Raw genomic sequence first — 21,636 nt, forward strand, 5'->3', positions numbered from 1 at the left:
CTAGGCCAACGGACCCTTGCTCGCATGGCTGAACCCTTGCCAAGCTCACAAGTCAGCTCACGAGGCTCTTGGGGAGTCCCTCGATCGCTCATTCGGCACGGAGGCCTCATTCCCTCATAAGGTTAGCCCGCGGGGCATAATCGTTCCATATATTGAGCCTCCGGCACCATTGGGGCGCCCAACGCTGGCCCAAGGCCACACACCGTCCATAGAGTTCCCAAACTCCTATGGATACCTTTGACACTCCTTTGAGATGCCAAGGCAGGCCCTTGAGGTTGTCCCTCAAGGCAGCACACTTGGGGCGGTCTGCTGTCGACACACCCGGGGAGAGCTGGTAAGCTGTCACCATGTATACCCCCTTTATATATGCTTTAAAGAAAAAAACCCAGCTGGCTCCAGTAGATATGATTTTGCCAGAGAATCACAATGGGCGTTTCTCACTCATCCGAACTCCAAATGAGGTGTCGTTTGTTCTCAATTACTCCTCTTGACTTCCTTCACACTTCCATGAAGTTTCATCTCATTCTCATAATCACGGAACGAGTTATAGCCTTCGGAAGCTTCAGTTAATTACGACAATGCCACTACTTCCTTGGCTAAGTCAAGCCCTTGGGTAAACCAACTCCAAACGACCCCAAACTTGGTGAGCATATATAAGGCCCTTCTAGGAACAAGGCTTTCACCCGAAATCCCTAGATTCCAACTTTAGCTCTAGAGCGCACGACACTGACATTCGTTGCCGCACGTGGCCGACCTTCGTGGTCAAGCCCTTGGGCTTCTCCCAAGTCCTTGTCAAACATCCTTGGCACTTATGGGCCATGTCATGCAACATCTCTAGATGGTTGTTGCCTCTTGCCATGCCCCTTTGCCTCATCTTGCCTACTTTGCCCAATGTCAGCACAGCCGCCTGCACTGCTGACACTCATGCAGCCCATCAGGGATGCACGTTGCCATGCCCCAAACTCTGGGGCGCTACATTAATCTTCATAGAGAACATACGCTCACATGCTGCTTTTTGAATGTATATGCAAATGCATAACATATTAGGAAAAACAATGGCAAAGAATCTTCATAACTTGAGTATTTAATTTTGTGGATCACAACTGGAGTAATAGACTCCCAAACCAATGGGTTGGAACATGAGGGATCAAATGTTCTTGAAAGAAAAAGTACTTTGGCTATACAGCAGTCGTCAGTCGTGTTAGAAACCTGTTTTCGGAAGTACCAGAAGCTCACTTCAACTACCCCAATATTTTAGCATACCCTGTTTGCTAGTAAGCTAAACATACAGAGAAGTAGTGTTATTGCTGACAGATCAGTACAAGAAGGTAACCAGTGCAATATCCTCAAAATTTTAGATCTCTTCAAGCATCTAGGTGCATTTCCAATTAGAGTGACTTCAATTCTCTAACCTCGGCTGCTAGACCTAGAAATAACTAGAGAGGCAGAAAAAATAAATGTCTTTGAAATCAAATAGCATCAGTTGGAAAAATCAGGCAAGATTGACTGGAACTAAAAATTAGAGGGAGCAGGAATGAAAATACTGTTCTCTTCTTCTATTTTGACGAAGTAGTGAAAATACCATGTAACTAATCAGCAAGGAAAAATAAAGCAATCAGGAAAAAAAAAGGATCGAGGATGTATGTACTTGTAAATAGATCATCCTGTATTCCAGGATCAAAATTTTCTGCAAGTAGAACTATGTATTTGGCAATGAATTCCTGGAATTAAAAAGTAGAGGGAGTACAAATGAGAGGACTATGTAACTAATCAGAAAAAGAATGAGGGGACAATATTTGTGTCTTTGAAATGAAATATCCTTTATGCCAGGTAACAATGGCACGTTGTTGTTGTTGTTGCTGCTGCTAGGTATCAATGGCATGTTGTTGTTGTTGTTGTTGTTGTTGTTTTTGTTGCTGCTGCTGCCAGGTATCAATGGCTTCACAGTTGAACCGTGAATTTTAAGTAAACATAACATACAAAAAAAATTACCTGTTCGACACCCAGATAAAGCAGAAGAGTCATGTATCTTGATGGCCCATTTACAATAGTATAAACATGATGAAGCTATACTGAATGGGCTTGGATTGAATCCCGATCCCAAGTAATTTGTGATTTAGGTGTAGTTGATGATTTGAAACAAGTAAGAGAAAAGAATCCTCAGAAACCTTTTTCAAATCAAACACCCAAAATTGGTTGGAATGTCATTCGGCACTTGCAATATAAGCATTCATCATTGGATTCTGAATATATACAACTACACCGTTCCAGTGGTGGAATCACCAACAATAAACCACAACAATTGTAAACACCCAACAGACTCGAACTAGTAACTAAAAGAATCATCAACAACACTTGCAAAATGGCATCCTGCACTGCAATAAAGCAGTAACAAGCATATACATATGCAAGTGAAAGATATAATTCTGTTAGTGATAGAGTTGTAAGAACCTTTAAAATACAGCATCATGTATCTAAAGAATGAACCCAACCAAATGCACTAGTAACCAAAAAAAAATTGATAACTATAGTTTACCATTCACTTCCCTTGGCGGAGCCTGACATTGCCAAACTTATCAAAGCATTTTCACTCATCTCTGGTAATTACCAAAACTAAGATTCTGACCATAAGAACCAAGAATGAATCATTTTAGACTAATATAACGAGCTGCAAAGAGGAAGAAGATAGATTATCAAAGAAGTAGGAGATAAATGCAAATTTGTTAGACGTCGAACACAGTACCTGCACAAGATAATAAATTACCAATACCATCTCCATATATTTTTGTAAGGAAAAATGATTGCACAAATGATTACCTAGAATCCAGGAGGAAAAAAATAAATAAATAAAGAGCATGGCGCTCAAGTACTTGTTACTATCTCCGGAGGCAGGTCTACCGAAAATATCAAATCAAAGAGGAGTTGTTGTAAACGGAAAAATAAATCGTAAAACACAAGCTACCAGATTGTGATGAGAGTTAAAGGAATAATTGTTCGAACTTCAGTATCAAGTACTCAAACTCACCATTATGGTTCTATAGGTCAAGGAAGTTACAAAGTGGAAATGTGGATTGCGGCGGAAATGGAGGGTTCCAGGCTGTGGAAAAGATATTGTGATTTCTGCAAAATACCCCACCCCACTGTAATGGTATCTTGACGGCCCATGTAAAATAGTCTAAGTGTGATGAAACTATACTGAATAGGCTTGGACACACTGGAATGAATCCGATCCCAGATAATTTGGGATTTAGGTGTATTTGATGATTATAAACAAGTAAACATAAAGAATCCTCAGAAACCATTTTAAAATCAAACAACCAACATCGGTTGGAGTGTTATTCGGCACTTGCAACATTAGCATTCATCATTGGATTCTGAGTATGTATAACTACACTGTTCCAGTGGAATCACCCAACAATATATACATACAGTGAACCACAACAACTGTAAACGCGCAAAACACTCAAACTAGAAACTAAAAATCATCAACAACACTTGCAAAATGGAATTATTCACCGCAATAAAGCAGTAACAAGCATATACATGTGCAAGTGAAATATATCATAATTCTGTTAGTGATAGACCTTGTAAGAAGAATTAACCCAAATAGCCGCCCACTTAATTGTTTAAACTAAAAATAGCCCGCAGATGTGTAATGTATAATCCATATATAATGTGTATAATTACTAATTAGTGAATAATTTATGTATACCGGCTAGGAAAGTATTTACAGAATCCAGCCAGCTATTTGTGTAAAGAGCCATAGCATCATTACACTAGAGAATGAACCCAACAAGATGCACTACTAACCAAAATAGAACAAATTTGATTACACTAATTTACTTCCCCTCATAACACTGTCAAACTTATCAAAGCCTTTTCACTCATCTTTGTTAATTAACAGAATAACCAAAACTAAGATTCTGAAACAACAGACTAATACAACATCAACCGTAAGAACCAAGTAGTTGTTCCTATGGAAAATACCAAATCAACGAGGAGTTAGCCGAAACCGAAAATAAATAGAAAAAACTACATAAAAATAAAGGAATAATAGTTCGAATTTCAGAATCAGTATTCGAACTGACCAGTTTGGCGTGAAGGAAGTTGGAAATTGGAAATGGGGATTGAGAATGTAGGGTTTCAGGCCGCGGAAAATATCTTGTCATTTCTCCGAAATAAACAAACCCCCCCCCCCCCCCCAACTCCACCCTTACCCACTGTAATGGATATTAATTAAACCGAAAAGGCTCAAATATGTCATCCAACTATTGAAAATAACTCATTTATGTCACTCGTCAATAGTTTGGCTCATTTATGCCATCGAATTATAGGAAATGACTCATTTATGCCATCGAACTATACAAAATGACTCATTTATGTCATCGTCTGTTATCAAAATAACTCATTCATGTCATTTTTCATTAACGCTAGTTTTATAATACCAGATATGACACGTGTCATTTAATTAAACCAGCCTAATTTTAAATACCAAATTATTAAAAAATCTGATGCATACACCTTACCCACCCACAACCATAATCTAGTTACAGGCCACGTGTGATGTATGGTATTGTAAAATCGGCTTTAATGAAATATGGCATGGATGAGTCATTTTGATAACGGGCGATGGCATAAATGAGTCAAACTATTGATGAGTGACATAAATGAGTCATTTCCTATAGTTCGATGGCATAAATGAGCCATTTTCTATAGTTCGATGGTATAAATGAGCCAAACTATTGACGAGTGACATAAATGAGTCATTTCTGATAGTTGGATGGCATATTTGAGCCTTTTCCGTTAATTAAATGGAGTTGCTAAAATACATTCAATTTTGGATGTCGCACTAAATTTTATACTATTCACAATATCGTAGCTGCAAAAAGTAAATACATTCAATTTTGGATGTCGCACTAAATTTTTTATACTATTCATAATATCCTATGCAAAAAGTAGCGAGTCCGGAACCCAAATGACCCAATAAAATACGAATTGAATCAAAATACCCCACAAAAAAAAAATGTTATCAAAGTACCTTTAACGCATTTTTTTATGCGTTATGTAAAAATGTGTTAACGTTTACATCCGTTACTCGAGCTTTTTAAAATATTAAAAAAAAAAAATACGTAACGCAGCATTTTGCTGCGCTATGCTGAGTTCTTTAAGAATAGATTGTGTTATGATAATTAATCAAACTTGTCTACTTCTATTCTAACTTTCACTTTTTTAGTTTTACTTTTAATATCCTATAGAATTTTGTTAAATATAATATTTTAAATATTAGTTAAAGTTTTAAATGTTACTACAGTTTTATCCAACATTGAAATACATTTTGAAGAAAAAAATTAATTTTCAAAGGGCATAAAAGGCGATCAATATTTTGAAGATATTTTTGTCGTTTAATATTTAGCGTTTCAACATTCATGTTAATTAATTTTAGAAATTTTTATAAAATAAAAGAAAGTAAGACACTTAAATTAGTGTAGAGGGGATATATATATATATATATAAGATTTAGCTTATGCCTATATCGACTACAACTATAAAAAAATTATAAATAATTTCGCCTTCAATGACGCCGTAAAAACTAATTTCCTCGCGAAATTCAAATTAATATCGCTGAGGCACCATTAGAATTGGGCCATTAAATGGTGGGAGATCCACCTATGAACACGACAGGGCAATTTGCACTATTTCCCTTCAGAATGGTCTTTAATTTTTGCCCCTCAATTCGCTGGTCTTTAATTTTTGTCCTTCGATCAAAAAGGTGGCCGAAATATCCGAGGTTTTGGGTTCGAAACCCAGTAGAGTAAAAAATAATAATATTTTCGCAAGACATAGGTTTCTATGAACTTATGCCTATTTCGGGCGAAGTTACATAGAACCAATGCCGGAAACGACAGACTTTGCCTTTGTAAGGCAAACTTTTAGTTATGTCTTAAGACAAAGTCTGTCGCTTAAGGCAGACTTTTTGCAAAAGTTTTGTCTTGCGATTTTTTTTTTTTGATTGAGCTGGGGTTCGAACCCAGAACCTCAAGGTATTTTCGACCACATTTTTAAGCGAATGATAAAAATTAAAGACCATCAATTTGAGGGACAAAAACATGACACTAATTTTCTGAAATTTACCTATGTTGACTACGAATGTAAAATAATTGTTACTTAAATGACGCGGTAAAAACTAGCTGCCCATGAATAATATGGATGAGGCAAAATTAGAATTGGGCCATAAAATGGTGGACAGAAGCCCAATACTCGGATCCAACTATATGCCCGACAAAAACGGGTTGTTGGTGAACAAGTAAGACGAAGGCCTCGTTTCCAAACAGAGCATTGTATCCAACACGTGTCAAATCCTGGTACGTCTATGAAGTCTACTTTTTCTTTTTCCTTTTTGGAGTCTACTTTAACGTTACAAACGACGACCTTGACCAAAAAAAAAAAAAATTTAGAGAAGATCCAAAAAAGCTAGGGGCACGTGACGGAAGATGCACGTCCCGTTACAGACGTAATTGTAATAGGACCAATACGACATCGTACTGGTCCATTAACAATAACAGTCTCTAGATATAATTGAAGAAAAGGACAAAATTAAATTTGCATTTAAGATGAATGTCATGTGAATTTACATTTACGTCCAACGTCCACATGAGAATCGGATCAAACACCTTATCCGTGTCTCCAATTTTTTTTTCTCTATAAATAGTAATTCATACTCTTCCCATTTCTTTGCTTCAGTATAGGCATAGCTCTGAAAAAGTCACAGAGAGAGAAAGTGAGTAAGTAAGTGAGAGAGAGAGAGCTTTCGAAGGTGGTCTTCATTTCGTAAGTTTTTTTTTTCCCTTTCTAATTTTGGTTTTGTCTTAAATATTCTAATTTTGCCTGAGAATTAAGTAGTTGTGACATTTATCTTCTTTTTTTATAATTATGTTGTAGTTCTTAGATATTCCTCGTTAGATTTGGTTAATGCTTGTGGAGAGGAAAATCTGTACCGCTATAGCTGAAATTGGAATTTTTTTTTACTGTTGATTTACGCCTTGTTAGGTCAATTTTGTGCAAGATCTTTACTTTAGGTGCAATTTAGAGATCTATCGTCGGAAATTTGTAATAAACCTAAGAGGATAAAGAAACTGTTTAGCAAAACACGTGTAAATAAACAAAATTACACTTAGTGATACCATAACACTGTAATTAGCTTTACTCTAGATGTGTAAATCGTAAATTGGAATTTTTTGCTGTTCATTTACGCCTTGCTAGGTCAATTTTGTACAGGATCTTTATTTTTGGTGTTAGATATTTATTGTTGGAAATTTGTAGGTGGAGAGAGGATTTTGTAATATATCTAACTTGATAAAGAAACTGTTTGTAAAGCACGTGTAAATAAACAATTACAATATTTAGAGATAACATAACACTTTAATTAGATTTACTCTGTGTAATATTTAGTGTTTCAGTGTAAGTTTTGCTTCCTTTTTTTTTTTTTTTTTTTGCTTTATTTTTTCTGTTTTGTTTTAAATATTCTGTTGTTATTACTGTATGATTTTGCCTGAGAATTTAGGTTAGCTATGATTTTTATCTCTTTCTTCCGATAATTCTGCTGTAGTTCTTCAGATTTGATTATAATGCTTTCATAAATGATTGTGGGAGAGGAAAATCTGTACGCTATAGCTGAATTTGGAACTTTTTTACTGTTGATTTATGCCTTGTTTGGTCAATTTTGTACCAGATCTTTATTTTAGGTGCAAGTTAGATATTTATTGGAAAATTGTAGGTGGAGAAAGGATTTTGTAAGATACCTAACCGGATAAAGAAATTGTTTTGTAAAACAACGTGTAATAAACAATATTACACGTAGTGATAACATAACACTGTAATCAGATGTGTAAATTAACAGAGCTAAGATGATACCTTTTGAACCATACACCTGTATTGTGGCCAATTAATGGTCAATTTTGTACAAGATCTTTATTTTAGGTGCAAGTTAGATATTTATCGTCAGAAATTTGTAGGTGGAGAAAGGATTTTATAATATACCTAACCGGATAAAGAAACTGTTTTGTAAAACATGTGTAAATAAACAATATTACGCTTAGTGATAACATAACACTGTAATTAGATTTACTCTAGATGTTCAAATTAACATAGGTAAGATGATATCTTTTGAATCGATGGCCTGTATTGTGGCCACTGGCCAGTTATGGTCAATTTCCTGGTGCTGTTGACTTTACATATATATGCGGCTTTTCTTTTCCCTGTGAAGTTCTAACACCCTTCTGGTGGACGACTCCAGCTAAATTTTAATCTCCACTAGCAATTGCTCGAGTATTTTAAGCTAAGATATTTGATTTTATGTTCTTTTTTTACTGAGGTCTGTTTAGTTACCTGAATAATGCCTTTTCAGTTTCCATAGGAAAAGATTTAAGATGGTTATAGTCCTTTGAAACAAACAATTATATTCCATAGTTCTCCCACCGGTCTTGACGGATCTTGTTTGTCGAGTCTGCAGAGCATCCGGGGCAAGGCGAGTGGGGTGTGGATATCTTCTCAAACTCAAGTTTTCTGATTAACTGAACAATGGAGGTACTTGGAAAATCTATGGTAGCAGTGCCTACAAATGTTATATATCTGTCAACTATTCTTGGCCAAGATGGCCCAAACCCTGTTCACAAGTGTGATTGGAAATGTCAAAATGAACATGTGTGTGGGAACATGTACCGCTGCCGTCTAACTGGGCTGACACACATTTGCGACAAAAACTGTAACCAGCGAATATTGTATGATAACCATAACTCTCTTTGCAGAGTTAGCAAACAGATTTTCCCTTTAACTCAAGTGGAAGTGCAGGCTGTGAAAGGTGTGCGAAGGAAGTTTGATGCTGATAGTTCCCCTTCTGATAGCTGCGCCTTTAAGCGCAGAAGGGATGCACATTTCCACCCATCACCATTTGAGAGATCTTTCACTGCTGTTAGTCCCATATGCAGTCAAGTTGGAGATGGCATGGACATGAGCTAGATATAATAAATTTCCATCCTTTCGTCTGTTTAATTTTCCTGTCTTTTGGGAGAGGATTAGGAACAATTTCATAATTCAAATGGCAGACCTGATTGTCTTGCCATTATGTAGGAGAACTTATATTTGACATTCCTGTGAGACTGTAGCTTTATAACTGTTTAGGAGTAACTATGTTATGTCTGCAAACGCTGATAATGCGCTCGAGTTGATGTCACATGAAGGCTTTAACTATATATAGTGCAGCATTTTGTATCACCTCTATTTGGTATTACTGTCTAGTGACTTTACAACTTAGTAGTTACAGTTGTCCCTTTTTTGGGTTGTCAAAGGCCTGTGTTGGCTTGCTGGACTTCTTTAGTTGCCTACTAATCTCTGTGATTAACTTTGGGAGGTCTATTGGAATCCAGTCAGTGGAAATATGTATACTTTGTTTGCTTTCCTACAGGAACTTGCCCCATCAGATGAAGAACACTCTTTTCAGTGAGCTCATTAAAGCTCACCTACTTTTATGACTTCTACTTCCTATTTCTTTGGCAGATTTCGGAAGAGAGCTTTTCACACTGTTGCAATAGTCTCCTCTTAATTCAATTATTGTTTGCTTTTTGAATTTTTCATATAAGGCATCCTAAAATGGTTTTACTTTTGCAGGAACTCAAAAATTTACAGTCAGGAGAGTTGAAATATATAGCTTATCATATTGATGTTTTATAATCTGTCGTATTCATTAGCAGCAGAATCACGAGTTTGTAACTGACTCTGTTCTTTTCTTATTCAGCAGATCTGTGATCTTCCGCGAGGTCTAGACTTTGAACAGATAGAATCAGCTATAAGCCTTGAACTCTTAAACAGGGACAGGTCTGTAGAAGAATCTAACAACTGCCAAATCAAGTGGTGTCAGCTAACCACGTTGACGTGTGACTGCCATGCTGTATCATTGTGAGTAATATAGCCTAATTCATGTCTGATCTTGTGAAAGCAATGTCCTATTTCGTGAATCACTTCGAGCCAGCGGTCTGGTGTTTACAACTGCCAAATCAAGTGGTGTCAGCTAACCACGTTGACGTGTGACTGCCATGCTGTATCATTGTGAGTAATATAGCCTAATTCATGTCTGATCTTGTGAAAGCAAATGTCCTATTTCGTGAATCACTTCGAGCCAGCGGTCTGGTGTTTATTTCCGCTGATCTGTATCTGCTTTTCTGATAGTGTTACCTGAAGAGGAATCTTTAGCAGCCAAATCAACGGGTGTCTGTTGACCACATTAAAGTTACTAGCCTGTTGTTCTACACCTGCTACACCTGCTGTATGTTTCTCGTCTCTTTGTGCTTTGAATTCTAAATTGGCGCTTCCAATCAATGCACTATTTTGTTTATATGCTGACCTCTTGCTACTTTTCAGGATGCCAAATTTACAAGGTGAATGGCGATGACCATAAGAAGTCAGTTTTCTCACTTTGGCATTTCACAGCTTCATTTTAGCAATGTCTGTGGGATCGGCTTTGGCGAATGTAGGAGTCAATGTCATCATACTCAAGAGTCAAGTATAATTTCCCAGTGGAATGTCCTCTACATTGACCACTCGGAGAAGGCAGCTTTGTCAATTGTTCGCTTAGTTAGTGGGTAAGGAGGCAGCTTTGTCAATTGTGTATTTGGCAGTGGAAGATCTGTTGCAACAGAGCTCCCATGAAGGCTTCCTCCTGTTCGCTTAGTTAGTGGGTAAGGAGGCAGGCCGTAACACATTCTAACCTACAAAAAAGGGGGCTTTCAGTTTTGTGTGAAGATTTTGGTGGCAATTTACTTGGCATAACTTGGACAACGCCAAATCCACCTGTGAGCTGCTGCTTTTGCTGGGAAAGTAGAGACGTACTTGGCCTTAAACATAGATGCATTTCTTTATTAGCTTTTTGGTGTAAACTCAGCATTGTACATTATGTAGATGCAATGACTGATCTCATAGGCGATTTGCAGTCTGTAATTATCCTTTGTAAGACTGGCTCACTGCAAGTTTGCCATTTATAAAAAAAAAAAAAAAATCTTTATGGATATCAGCTAGTTTCCTTGATCGGCTGCTGATCTTGGGCTGCTGTCATGTTTATATGTGTGTCTCCTTGGCCAACTGTTGCAGTGTTTTGTTCTAATTGGCTATTGTAATATTTGCTGTTTTTTCATAGTGATAGAAATAAAGGACTTGGCCGAAGAATAGAGGCAGTTCATCCACTATATTTGTTAGGTAGTTGTACCCAATATTGATTTTTTTGAACAGAATTGTATTGTTAAATTGTTTGTTTTCTTCGACGGATTGACAAGGTCAAGCATGCTGAGATATTTGTTTAAGTTTGTTGTTTTTGGTCGTTTGTTCCCATTTATAACAGCCACAAAAGACCAAAGTAAACTATTTTCTCTGAGGACAAACGTGCTCTCTTTCAGTAAATTAGCAATATGTTATTTTTATTTCTATTTTATGGTGAATACAGAGTATATATATCTTTCAATGGATCGTGAAATTGACTTTGCTGCCAATCCAAAACTACCTCCATTTTAATTGGCTATTAGAGTTGGTTGAGTTGGTAGGATATGACGACATCCACTTAATTACGGTGGAAACAAAAAGAGAGCCCATTTCATTCCCTATTCAATTCAATTCAAAATAGAAATAAGGGGAAGAAGTCATTCCGACACAACCTAACACATGTGCTCGACTCCGTGACATGTAACCTGGTTTGCTTCCTCGTGAATTCAGTCTGTTTTTAATAAATATAAAAGGGAGCTAACCGTTCGTAAAGGAAAATAATTAAATAAACGTATTGAATGTGAAAACCTTATATGTGCATATATCATATCATGCTAATTTACTATGGTTAAATAACAAAAAGAAAAGGGTACAAATTAATATGTTGCAATTTGAATTGAAAAAAAGGAGCATAATTATCTATCTCCTAGTTTTTTTAATGTAAAATGTGTCATATCACTAAAACCCATACTGTCTATTGCGAATTAAAAACAAAGTTTCTACGAAATAGAGCAGAGGTGGTAGTATTGCAGAGGAATGTCAGTGCGATCTCAATATATTGCCCTTATGACTTTTTCAATCGGATCCTGGGTTGAATTCCACTTCTATTGTGGTAAAAAAGCTTAAGTTTGACGCTTTGTAGTTTGTTCCACGCTTAGTAATGAAGACTGGTTATCTATTACCACTCAATTTCAATTATCTGAGATATTTTTCTTTTTAATCTGTTCCAAAAATAATGAGAACACTTCTAAATTTAAAAACAATTAACTTTGTCCTTATAATCACATAAATGTTACGATATTAATACCACAAGTTTTAAAAAAAAAATTTTCTTACAATATATATCGATTCAAATTACGTCACATAAATTAGAATGGATGAAGTATTATCATGATTGCGGAACAAAATGGCTCTTTATTGATGTCGGTAATAGTTCTCTTTTTATTTATTTATGGGAATCTAGATAAAAAAAATTTAATATATTCTGACCTTTTTACGCACTACAAACAAAATGATTCTTCCAAGACAAATTAAAACCCTCGGCCGTGGGGACAACGACAATCTGATGATTCTATACGGTTTCCATAGTCCATCGACATGCATCCTCGAAGTTGCTAAAGAAAGGAATTGCCTCTTATTGGGGCCATCCAAGATACAAAGAAATGCTAAATCCAGAGGTGGAGTGTTGTGGCTGATGAATTAACAAAGCAACTTAACTGTTTGGATTTTGTATCAAATATGTCAAATTCCTTTCCACCTACAAATATGGTATATACTATGGTAGGGTGATTCATTTTTGCATACTACGTTTCCCCTACCTCTAGCTCTATCTCTCAGAAGGATAGGACACAGTCATTAGCCATAAACTAAAGGACCCTAATAATATGCTCAGCATAACATCCTGGAAAGAACTTGCACTTTCATTGCTTTTCTGCGCGTTGGTTTCTCATTCTTTTGCCTACACTTTCACCATTACTAACAACTGCCCTTACACGATATGGCCTGGAACATTGTCTGGTTCCTCATCACCTCATCTTTCGACAACTGGCTTTCAATTGGATGCTGGTCAAAGCCTCAGAATTCCAAGTCCCGCTGAATGGTCAGGTCGCATTTGGGCAAGAACTGGCTGCACTTTTGATGCGTCTGGTGTTGGCTCTTGTCAAACAGGTGACTGTGGTGGTAAACTTGAATGTAATGGCCTTGGCGCAACACCACCTGCCTCCCTCTTCGAGATAACTCTGGGTAAGGGAGACGCCAAAGATTTCTATGATGTCAGCATTGTTGATGGTTATAATCTGCCAATGGTTGCAGTCCCACAGGGAGTCAATGGTGGATGCAATGCCACTGGTTGTGTTTCCAATCTTAACATGGGTAAGCTCTCTATGTAGTTGTTTCCTCCCACCAAGCACAAGTACCGGTAACTATGCCTACCGTGGTTGAGGCAGATGGGAATAAATCACCTTTCTTTGTTCCCTCAACTATGATTTGAACCCTTATCTTCCATGGTTTTTATCCCAGCCTATTAGACCACACCTCTGAATGCAAATTCGCTTAGAAGCATTTAGCAGATAAGACTAAGAAATATTTTTTCCAAAAATCTAACAGGTTGTCCAAAAGAACTTCAAGTGGTGGGTGGAGAAGGACAAGGAAATGTTGTAGCATGCAGGAGTGCATGCGAGGCTTTTGGTTTAGACCAATATTGCTGTGCCGGAGAGTTTGCCAATCCGACAACTTGCCGTCCATCATTCTATTCCAGCATCTTCAAAAGAGCTTGTCCAAGGGCTTATAGCTATGCATATGATGATGGCACCAGCACTTTTACATGCAAGGCTTCCGACTATACAATCATCTTCTGCCCCATGAATGGGTAATCGTGTATCAATATATCTCATAATCCAAACACTAGATCTTATGTTTTCCATTTTCCCCTAATCTATCACTATTGGATTGTGAAACAGGGTGAAGAGACCCGACGGTGGAGAAACAACTCCACCTATTGATGAAAGTAAAATGGAGAAGTTCCCAGGAGTGGCCTCATCGTCAAACATTCTCCTTCTCTTCCCCGTGCATATTGGGCTGATATTTCAGTTTATATCTCTATAAATGAGTCTACAGCATAAATCAGGATATGTTTTGGCATAACGAGAGAACGGAGCAGAATTTGATTGACTTATGACAAGGTAAGGAATGTTATCTCGAGAAATAGCTGGGCATTCCTGAGGAAACTTGTACCAAAACCAATACAAATGGCAGCCTATTTACAATATAGATAGTATATTTTACTACAACATTATTCCTCTTTATTTGATTTAGTACCGCATTCTAGACACTTAACAAAAATGTAGAAAGTCAGATGATTCGTTGAATAAAACCAACAACTTCACCTCAAACGGGACAAATGCAAAGGAAAAGCAAATGACATTCCGAGATCGAAGGTCATAGACGATAGAAATTTTCTTGCTAATATGGAGGATAATCATGAAAAAATCTTGCAAATAATACATATTGGGTGGCCTCTACCAATTATCTATTTTCCTATGACTACTTTCATTAGCTTTAAATGATTTGTGATCCGTATAAGTACACAAAGCACAGGAAGAAAAGGAAAAAAATGGAAAACGAAAATAATGAGAATACATAACGAATGAAATGAAATATGTACAGTAGTATCTTATTTTTTGCTCTTGCTTTTCTTCTGCACTTGAGGTTTCTTTTTTACTTTCTTTGGCATCTTTGCTCCCTTCTTGCCCTTCTTTTGTTCCATAGCCTACACAGCGAGCTTGAAATTCAATATAATGATCTGGAAAGTGAAGCAACTGACAGTGTAAACAAAAAGAATAGAGCATACCGATGCTTTCTTAGCTTTCGCTTTGACGTTCCCATTCTGATGATCAACATTCTCATTCTGGTCACCTTGAGAAGCCGGCCGTGGCAAATTTTCAGCCTCCTCATCCGAATCAAACGTGAAACCATCAAGAGTCCCTATTATATTAGAAGGATCGATTCAAATGTAGCCAATTCAAATTGGACTGTAAATGGCTTCATTCCCAAAGTGAAACAATAGAAAGACAGTTGAAATCTACTTGCTACAAATATAGATATATCAGATAGAACCTAGACCTTCAACCATGGTTTCAGCATCGTAAACATTTGATTGTGATTTCAGTTGTATGAAGTCATTCATGATGGCCTCCACCTGATCAGAGAGCACATAATCATCAATTAATAAAAGATTGTACAACAAACTTCGAAAAATTGGGAAGTAAAATGACACTGACAGTAAACCGGCATCAGAATAGCAAATCTAAAAAAGATCATCATCTCTCCAATTTCTTCACCATGTATAGAAACAGCAGATTAATCAGTAAACAAGACAGAAACAAACCTTTGCTTCTGATGGTCCAAAGCTTACCTACAAAAGGGCAAAATTATATTAGATCTACATATGAGAAGGTGTGTGTGAGCAGGAGGGGGATAGGTAAAGACAGCAAATAATTGCTTGAGACAAGAGTGCCATACCACGCAAAACGTCCTGGAAGGCAATATTGTCGTTTTATATATGGTTCCTGAGATACAAAATAACTAAAGCATTCATATAAAATTTCATCTTAACCATATTAAATAATATGGCAAGAATTTTTTTTGGAAATTGCTAGTCTCAATTCTCAAACCTAAAGCAGAACATGTGCTTGTGTTTTTATGTGCTGTAGACATTTGTGCTAAAGTAATATGATAGCATATTGTTTCAAGTTAACAAATTGTTTTCATACCAGAATGATAGTGATGAGCTATTTCATTGTTTGGAACATATTAAAAAGCAACCATGACTAGGACTTGTAAGAATTTGGTAAACAAAGGTTTGAGAAACATGTGTATACCTTTCAAATCAAGAAGCATTTCATGGTTCCCTGATGGACCATCTGAAATAATTATCCTCCCAACAGCACCCACATCACCACTCAGATCTACGGAATCACCTTCACACTCCACAAGTGCCTATATCAAAGTGATGCAAGCCTTGAAAACGTTTAGCAGAAAATAACAGAACGGACTGGTGAAAAAAGGAACAAAAACAAATACAAGTAGAAACTGAACAATCCATTAGATGTAGCAACAACATCTAACTTGATCAAAATCCATAGAAGTGCCAACTTGTTAATGCCTAAACACGACTTTTTTAATTTATTTTTGACAACGGTGTTGCTAATTGGCGCACACCTCAACTAATTCACCAGATACCTGCTATCTCTCACCAACACAAATAAGGTAACTCTGCCCACAAAAAGCTCAGGTAGATGGGAGAATTCAACTAGTGTCACCTAAACAACTTTGTTTTGGGAAAACATAGAGGGTGTTTGGATTGGCTTTTTAAAAGTGGCTTATAAGCTAAAAGCAAAAAGCCCCAAGTTGGGAATACCCAACTTTTGGCTTTTGGCTTATTTTTGTACTTTTCTTGCCTAAAAGTAAGTGCTTTTAAGCACTTTTTATCTTTGCCAAACACTACAAAAACTAAGAAAGAGCTTAAAAGCCAATAAGCACTTAAAATAAGTCAATCCAAACACCCTCATAGTATGGTGAATTTTTTAGATGCCAAACTGGAATAAGCCACCATGTCCTCTTTCTCTGACATTTAAATAGATACTGCTCAGTTTGCCAAAGAAATAAAAAAAAAAAAAAAAGGGCGTGCAACCTAGGAATCTCCGAACTAATTGGCTGATTTGAGAAGGAAATTTGCTGGAAGGAAAAGAATAAAAAGAAACAGACAAACCATAGTAATCACCTCCATACCAAGATAGTCACTACACTTTGATTACTTTACCTTTGTCCTTTGTACTTTCTCGGGAAGCACCAAAGGCAGCCTTGAAGATGACAACTATACACAATAATCATAAAATTGAATCAGTGAACAGTCAACATATACAAGATCCATCAAGGATTACTAAAGTTTCTCACATTTGGTCCGATTTGTTTCTCTGGAATATTTTCCTCCACAATATCCATATCTTCCTTCTCTATACCAATTTCAAACAACACATTACAAAGACAAATAAATAAAATGTCAGGAAAATCAACAACTCTACAAGATAAAGAGAGCAGAACCATAATTTAAGGTTAAACAGACACTTGCTTCAAAAGTTTTGAGATCCATTCACCTCTAATATATTAAGTCATACGGTTAGAATTCAGAAGCCAGAAACAACTGGCTTACCTTCATTCAGCTGATTCTCTGGTTTTATCTTCTTTTCCTGTTCGTCTTTCTTCGTTTTTTTATTAGGAGATTTTTGCTTAGACAGTACATCATTGCCTTCCTTTTTTGTAGCCTTAGCATCGTGCATAAGCAACTCTTTGTCAAGGACTTCCTCCACTTTTATAGAACTGTCATCATGAGGAGACTCAGAATCCGATGACAACGTACAGATTGCATGACTAGGTTCCTGTGTGAACCAAAAATATGATTGAGATAGAACTAAGATCACTACGGTCGACAGCATTTGCATATTAGTTATCAATAAAGTGTATGGGAGATCCAAAGACTGAGGATTAAGCCTAATGTCCACGAATTTCGGGCAACTGATCAAAGGAGGAACCGAGATGCCTACAGCATACTGTGATTATTTTCATAAGGATGGCCAAAGTAAATCACCACTTGTAGCAATTGCCAAAACTAATGAAAACAAGTGGGAGTGTTCATGTGACTCTAAAACATTACATTGGGTAAGGATGGAGATATGTCAAAAGGTTTTAATCTGCACGATTCTGGACGAGCTAATCAAAGTAAGAAAAGTCAATTGTCCAAGAACAGATTCTGGGTAGAGTAGCCATTTCAAAGTATTATAAACCGCCTTGTTAAACAACGATCATTCTAGCATACTAAGAGGTTTGAACTATCTTGTCTGTTCCTGAATCCTAGAACAGTATTTCCAGCAGTGTTATCAAAAGCGCAAAAAAGCTCTACAGTCAGCTGCGGCTTTAAGCGCAAAGCGCAAATAAACTGTGGGCTTTAATGAAAAAAGGCGCAATGGTGCAAAAATACAAATCTATATATGTTTAGTCCAAGACTAATAATAATAAGCATGAATAACAAATATATGGACAAAGGAATAGTAAAAACATTACGATAAAGTGAAATATGAATTATCTAGTGTCACCCCTTCACGAGAGGCTCATTGGCAAGGAAAAGTATGTCTTAGAGCCTTGATGATGACTCTGAAGCGCACATAAAGCGAGGCGAAGCGCTCAACATGTTTTGAGCCTCGCTTCAGGGCTTAAGCGCGCCATTGACAACACTGATTTCCAGTCAAACTAAACTGCTAGCTAGTGGATAACTTTTGCTTCATAAGGGTAGAATACTATCAAGAAACTGATTACGGTAAGTTAGAACTGCACTTTCAGGCAATTTTGTTGTCATTCCCACAGTGAATGCTTACAAGAATATATTTAGGAGAATAACTGTTCTATCAAAAAAGTATCATAGTACTGATATGTCTGGGCTCTTTTAACAATTTACTCTTCATTTACAAGAAATATGACTAAATAGTTGACTGATTGGTTATTGAAGTCACTACTTTCTTGCGCCTGATTGCCGCGAATCCTCTTGAAAGAGAGGGGTGCCTTCGGGAACGCAGACACAGGTGGTGCACTGCACGGCTGTCATCAGCTCGTGCCAAAAGTCTGATCTTTCTAAAGGCATATTTGGTACTGCTTATTTGATCACAGTGCATTGAAGTTTATCAATGGAGCAATCATTGACTGCACCATCTACAAAATATGACTGGTATAGAGCTAGCTAGAGATACGGGCACAAATAAATATAAAAGCAAAGATCAAGGGTCTCATTTAAGCTGTATATGAGCAAACACGTAGCACCAACCTATATTGTACGAGTTGAACGACATAGTGGCTTCTTTACCATTTTTTGAGAATTTAAGTAATTAACCCACTATCTATATATTCTCTGTCAATTATAAAAATTGAACTTCCATGACTGAGGTTAGTTCAGTAAATTAAAGAATAAAGACAGATAATAGGAAGCTACTTACTTTATCTGTGAAAGACTTCTCTAAAGCTCTTCTCTTCATGAAAACCTTGTCAGTGCTTTTTCCTGTATCATTGGAAAAGAGAAGATCTTTAATGGTCCCTTCTTTAATTTCACACTTTCAGACTAATGCAATGGATTCAGTAGGTAAAATGGATTAGCTGTATACCTTCTTTTTCACTCTGACTTTCCTTCTTTCTCTTCCTAGTAGGTGTGCGAACTACTTTTTCATTTTTAATTGGAGAATTTACTTCAGACATCTTTGTGGGTTGAGATTCATGCCCATCCTGACTACTTTTGGCCTCTGAAAGTGGTGGTTTATCCTTCTGAAACAGTTTACTCAGATTGATGCTATCGTCATCATCACTGTTGTTATCTAAGGGAGAATCAGATCCGGACGATAAGGTTATCGGAGCAGGTGCCTGTTTCATTTTAACATTAGATTTTCTTGGTCATTAACAGGAAGATGGAACAACAACAGAACAAATAATAACTAAACAAGGCACACGCTTTCAACTAAAGTACGTGGAGAACGAATTAATATCCAAACAGCAGAACTTATACTTCAATACTGACCCTAAAGTATCAACCTGGACAGGAATTAACATCAATCTTAAGAAGCAGGAGAGGATGCAACTAGGTTATAGTGAGAAGGTCCCCACCTACTGCTTTTGGCTTGACCTCTATATACAACAACAACAACAACAACATACCCAGTGTAATCTGGGGAGGTTAGGATCTACCCTTACCTTTATGGGGTAGAGAAGTTGTTTCCGATAGACCCTCAGCTCAAAAGAGAAGTTTGCAAAGTAGGAAAAATATGACAGCAAATAGCAATAGACAAAGCAAATGGAAACAACAAATAGTAATACACATTGGAGAATAAGAAACTACACAATTACTAAATACTACTACTAGTAAGGTGGAGAGGAGATGAGGCTAGCCCCCTGCCTCTCCCACATAAAGTGCGACAACACTCAGCTACCTACCAACCTTCTACCCTAATCCTGGACATCCATACCTTCCTATCTAGAGTCATGCCTCAGTAAGCTGAAATTGTGATATGTCCTGTCTAATCACTTCCCCAGAGGCGGATCTGGGATTAAATTCTATGGGTTCAATTTTAAGATTCTTATCATTGAACCCATTATATTTTTAAAGTTATGGGTTCATATTTACTATTTATTACAATTTTAGTAATTTTCAACCCATAATTTTATGCTGCGCGTCAAAGTTAGGCCCTAACTACAAGACTAGATACGCCTCTGACTTCCCCCAGTTCTTCTTCGGCCTACCTCTACCTCTCCTAACTTATGCTACAGCAAACCTATTACAGGTGCATCCGCGCACCTGACTTGACCTCTATATGTAGTTTAAAATTATTCGACGATAATTAATTGCCACAAAATCGCATACCCTAACACAAATGTGCTCTAAAACTACATCAATGTACTTGCCCCAAGAAGCATTTTGAACAACACTTTGAATTAACAGCAGCGTTACATTAGCAAGGCAAATCATGCATTCAAGCTGAAGCTCAAAGGCGGTTTAAACTCAGTCACATGATTGTTCAATTAATTAAAAACAGAGATTCACTGCATAAAATCGATTTTGAGCACTGCATAGAGAGCAAATATATGAATTCAGATGAAAACAAAACACAGATACCTGAAAAGTACGGAGCCAATCTGGAGATTCTTCTCTAGACTCACTCATTTTTTCACAATAATTTCAAACCCTCCCTGCGGAAAATATAAATTAAAAACTTGAAGACTTGGGAGCTTAGCTAGTGAGTCGCCTTTCGCCTTTCGAGGTCAGTTGCTTTTCTAACTTTTATACAAAAAACTTAAATTTTATATTTTATTTCTGATCTGAAAATAAAATATTTACTTTTTACTTTTTATCAGAATGAGATTTTTTTATAGTTACTAATGGTTATGGACTTATCCGCCTCTTATTAATCAGAGGTCTCGAGTTCAAATTCATTAATGCAAGTATTAGATACCAAGTTAGAACCTAGAAAAAGATATTACACGTTTCATGAAGTTTATAATCACACAAATGTGTAGGGATCTAGTAAATCAGTGGGATGACTATCTGAACTCACCTTGTTGGTGATGAGGGTTCAAATCCCACGTTGTAATCCCCTTCCCCATTTCCCCTTTTCCTACCCCCTATGTAATAAAACAATTTTAAAAAAAAAATCACACAAATGTTACAATATATTTAAGTCACAAATCTTAATTTTGTGTCTATTAAATAGATTCACATAAATTAAACAAAGAGTGTAATATTTTTTTATATATAGAAAAGATACTCCATATTAAACACACTAGTTATTACATAGTTGGGAGTTCAACCTAACAGACCGCATGTATATATAGTGGTACAAAAGTAATAGGAGTCCGGAACTTAAATGACCCAAAAACTAAGCAAGTAAATCAAAATACTCACTAAAAAAATAGTTACAATGCTACCTTTTGCGCAGGAAATTCATGCGCAATAGGTGTTAATATGAACCCTAGCACTTCACCATTTTCAAGTCGCTCTTCACCTACTCCATTTTCACTCTTTCA

The 21,636-nt window shown here is 36.8% G+C and overlaps 3 protein-coding genes across 8 annotated transcripts; 2 read left to right on the top strand and 1 right to left on the bottom strand.

The window, feature by feature from the left end:
• The first annotated feature begins 6,648 nt into the window (after positions 1-6,648).
• On the top strand, positions 6,649-11,109 carry LOC132632207 (uncharacterized). Of its 6 annotated transcripts, none has more exons than XR_009579287.1 (5): positions 6,649-6,828; positions 8,510-8,583; positions 9,794-9,951; positions 10,222-10,318; positions 10,414-11,109. XR_009579287.1 is itself a non-coding variant. In XM_060348047.1 (2 exons), the coding sequence occupies exon 2, from the start codon at positions 8,578-8,580 to the stop codon at positions 9,013-9,015; it is 438 nt and encodes a 145-aa protein (XP_060204030.1). In that variant the 5' UTR covers positions 6,672-6,828; positions 8,510-8,577; the 3' UTR covers positions 9,016-9,270. The 6 variants fall into 6 exon arrangements, 1 of the variants encoding a protein (XP_060204030.1); XR_009579284.1 differs by having other exon boundaries at positions 6,656-6,828; positions 9,791-10,101; XR_009579283.1 differs by having other exon boundaries at positions 6,658-6,828; positions 9,794-10,101.
• A 1,562-nt stretch (positions 11,110-12,671) lies between these two features.
• On the top strand, positions 12,672-14,334 carry LOC132632209 (pathogenesis-related thaumatin-like protein 3.5). Its single transcript, XM_060348049.1, has 3 exons — positions 12,672-13,395; positions 13,630-13,891; positions 13,983-14,334. The coding sequence occupies exons 1-3, from the start codon at positions 12,909-12,911 to the stop codon at positions 14,125-14,127; spliced, it is 894 nt and encodes a 297-aa protein (XP_060204032.1). The 5' UTR covers positions 12,672-12,908; the 3' UTR covers positions 14,128-14,334.
• Positions 14,335-14,476: 142 nt separating this feature from the next.
• On the bottom strand, positions 14,477-20,893 carry LOC132632208 (DNA-binding protein BIN4). Its single transcript, XM_060348048.1, has 12 exons — positions 20,729-20,893; positions 19,230-19,482; positions 19,065-19,126; positions 17,234-17,459; positions 16,978-17,036; positions 16,844-16,897; positions 15,903-16,020; positions 15,544-15,590; positions 15,410-15,436; positions 15,145-15,220; positions 14,873-15,006; positions 14,477-14,791 (listed from the first exon to the last, which is right to left on the bottom strand). The coding sequence occupies exons 1-12, from the start codon at positions 20,774-20,776 to the stop codon at positions 14,696-14,698; spliced, it is 1,200 nt and encodes a 399-aa protein (XP_060204031.1). The 5' UTR covers positions 20,777-20,893; the 3' UTR covers positions 14,477-14,695.
• Between the last annotated feature and the right edge of the window lie 743 nt (positions 20,894-21,636).

This window comes from Lycium barbarum, chromosome 3, assembly GCF_019175385.1.
Source record: "Lycium barbarum isolate Lr01 chromosome 3, ASM1917538v2, whole genome shotgun sequence".
Classification (NCBI taxonomy): Eukaryota; Viridiplantae; Streptophyta; class Magnoliopsida; order Solanales; family Solanaceae; genus Lycium; species Lycium barbarum.

What these genes read in the sequence shown, in the direction of transcription:
- LOC132632208 (XM_060348048.1), bottom strand. Translation starts at nt 20,776, where the DNA reads ATGAGTGAGTCTAGAGAAGAATCTCCAGATTGGCTCCGTACTTTTCAG. An exon ending in AGAAACAAATCGGACCAAAT is followed by an intron (nt 16,898 to 16,977) that starts GTGAGAAACTTT and finishes TATTGTGTATAG; the next exon opens with TTGTCATCTTCAAGGCTGCC. An exon ending in TGCTGAAACCATGGTTGAAG is followed by an intron (nt 15,007 to 15,144) that starts GTCTAGGTTCTA and finishes CTAATATAATAG; the next exon opens with GGACTCTTGATGGTTTCACG.
- LOC132632207 (XM_060348047.1), top strand. Translation starts at nt 8,578, where the DNA reads ATGGAGGTACTTGGAAAATCTATGGTAGCAGTGCCTACAAATGTTATA.
- LOC132632209 (XM_060348049.1), top strand. Translation starts at nt 12,909, where the DNA reads ATGCTCAGCATAACATCCTGGAAAGAACTTGCACTTTCATTGCTTTTC. An exon ending in TGTTTCCAATCTTAACATGG is followed by an intron (nt 13,396 to 13,629) that starts GTAAGCTCTCTA and finishes AAAATCTAACAG; the next exon opens with GTTGTCCAAAAGAACTTCAA. An exon ending in ATCTTCTGCCCCATGAATGG is followed by an intron (nt 13,892 to 13,982) that starts GTAATCGTGTAT and finishes ATTGTGAAACAG; the next exon opens with GGTGAAGAGACCCGACGGTG.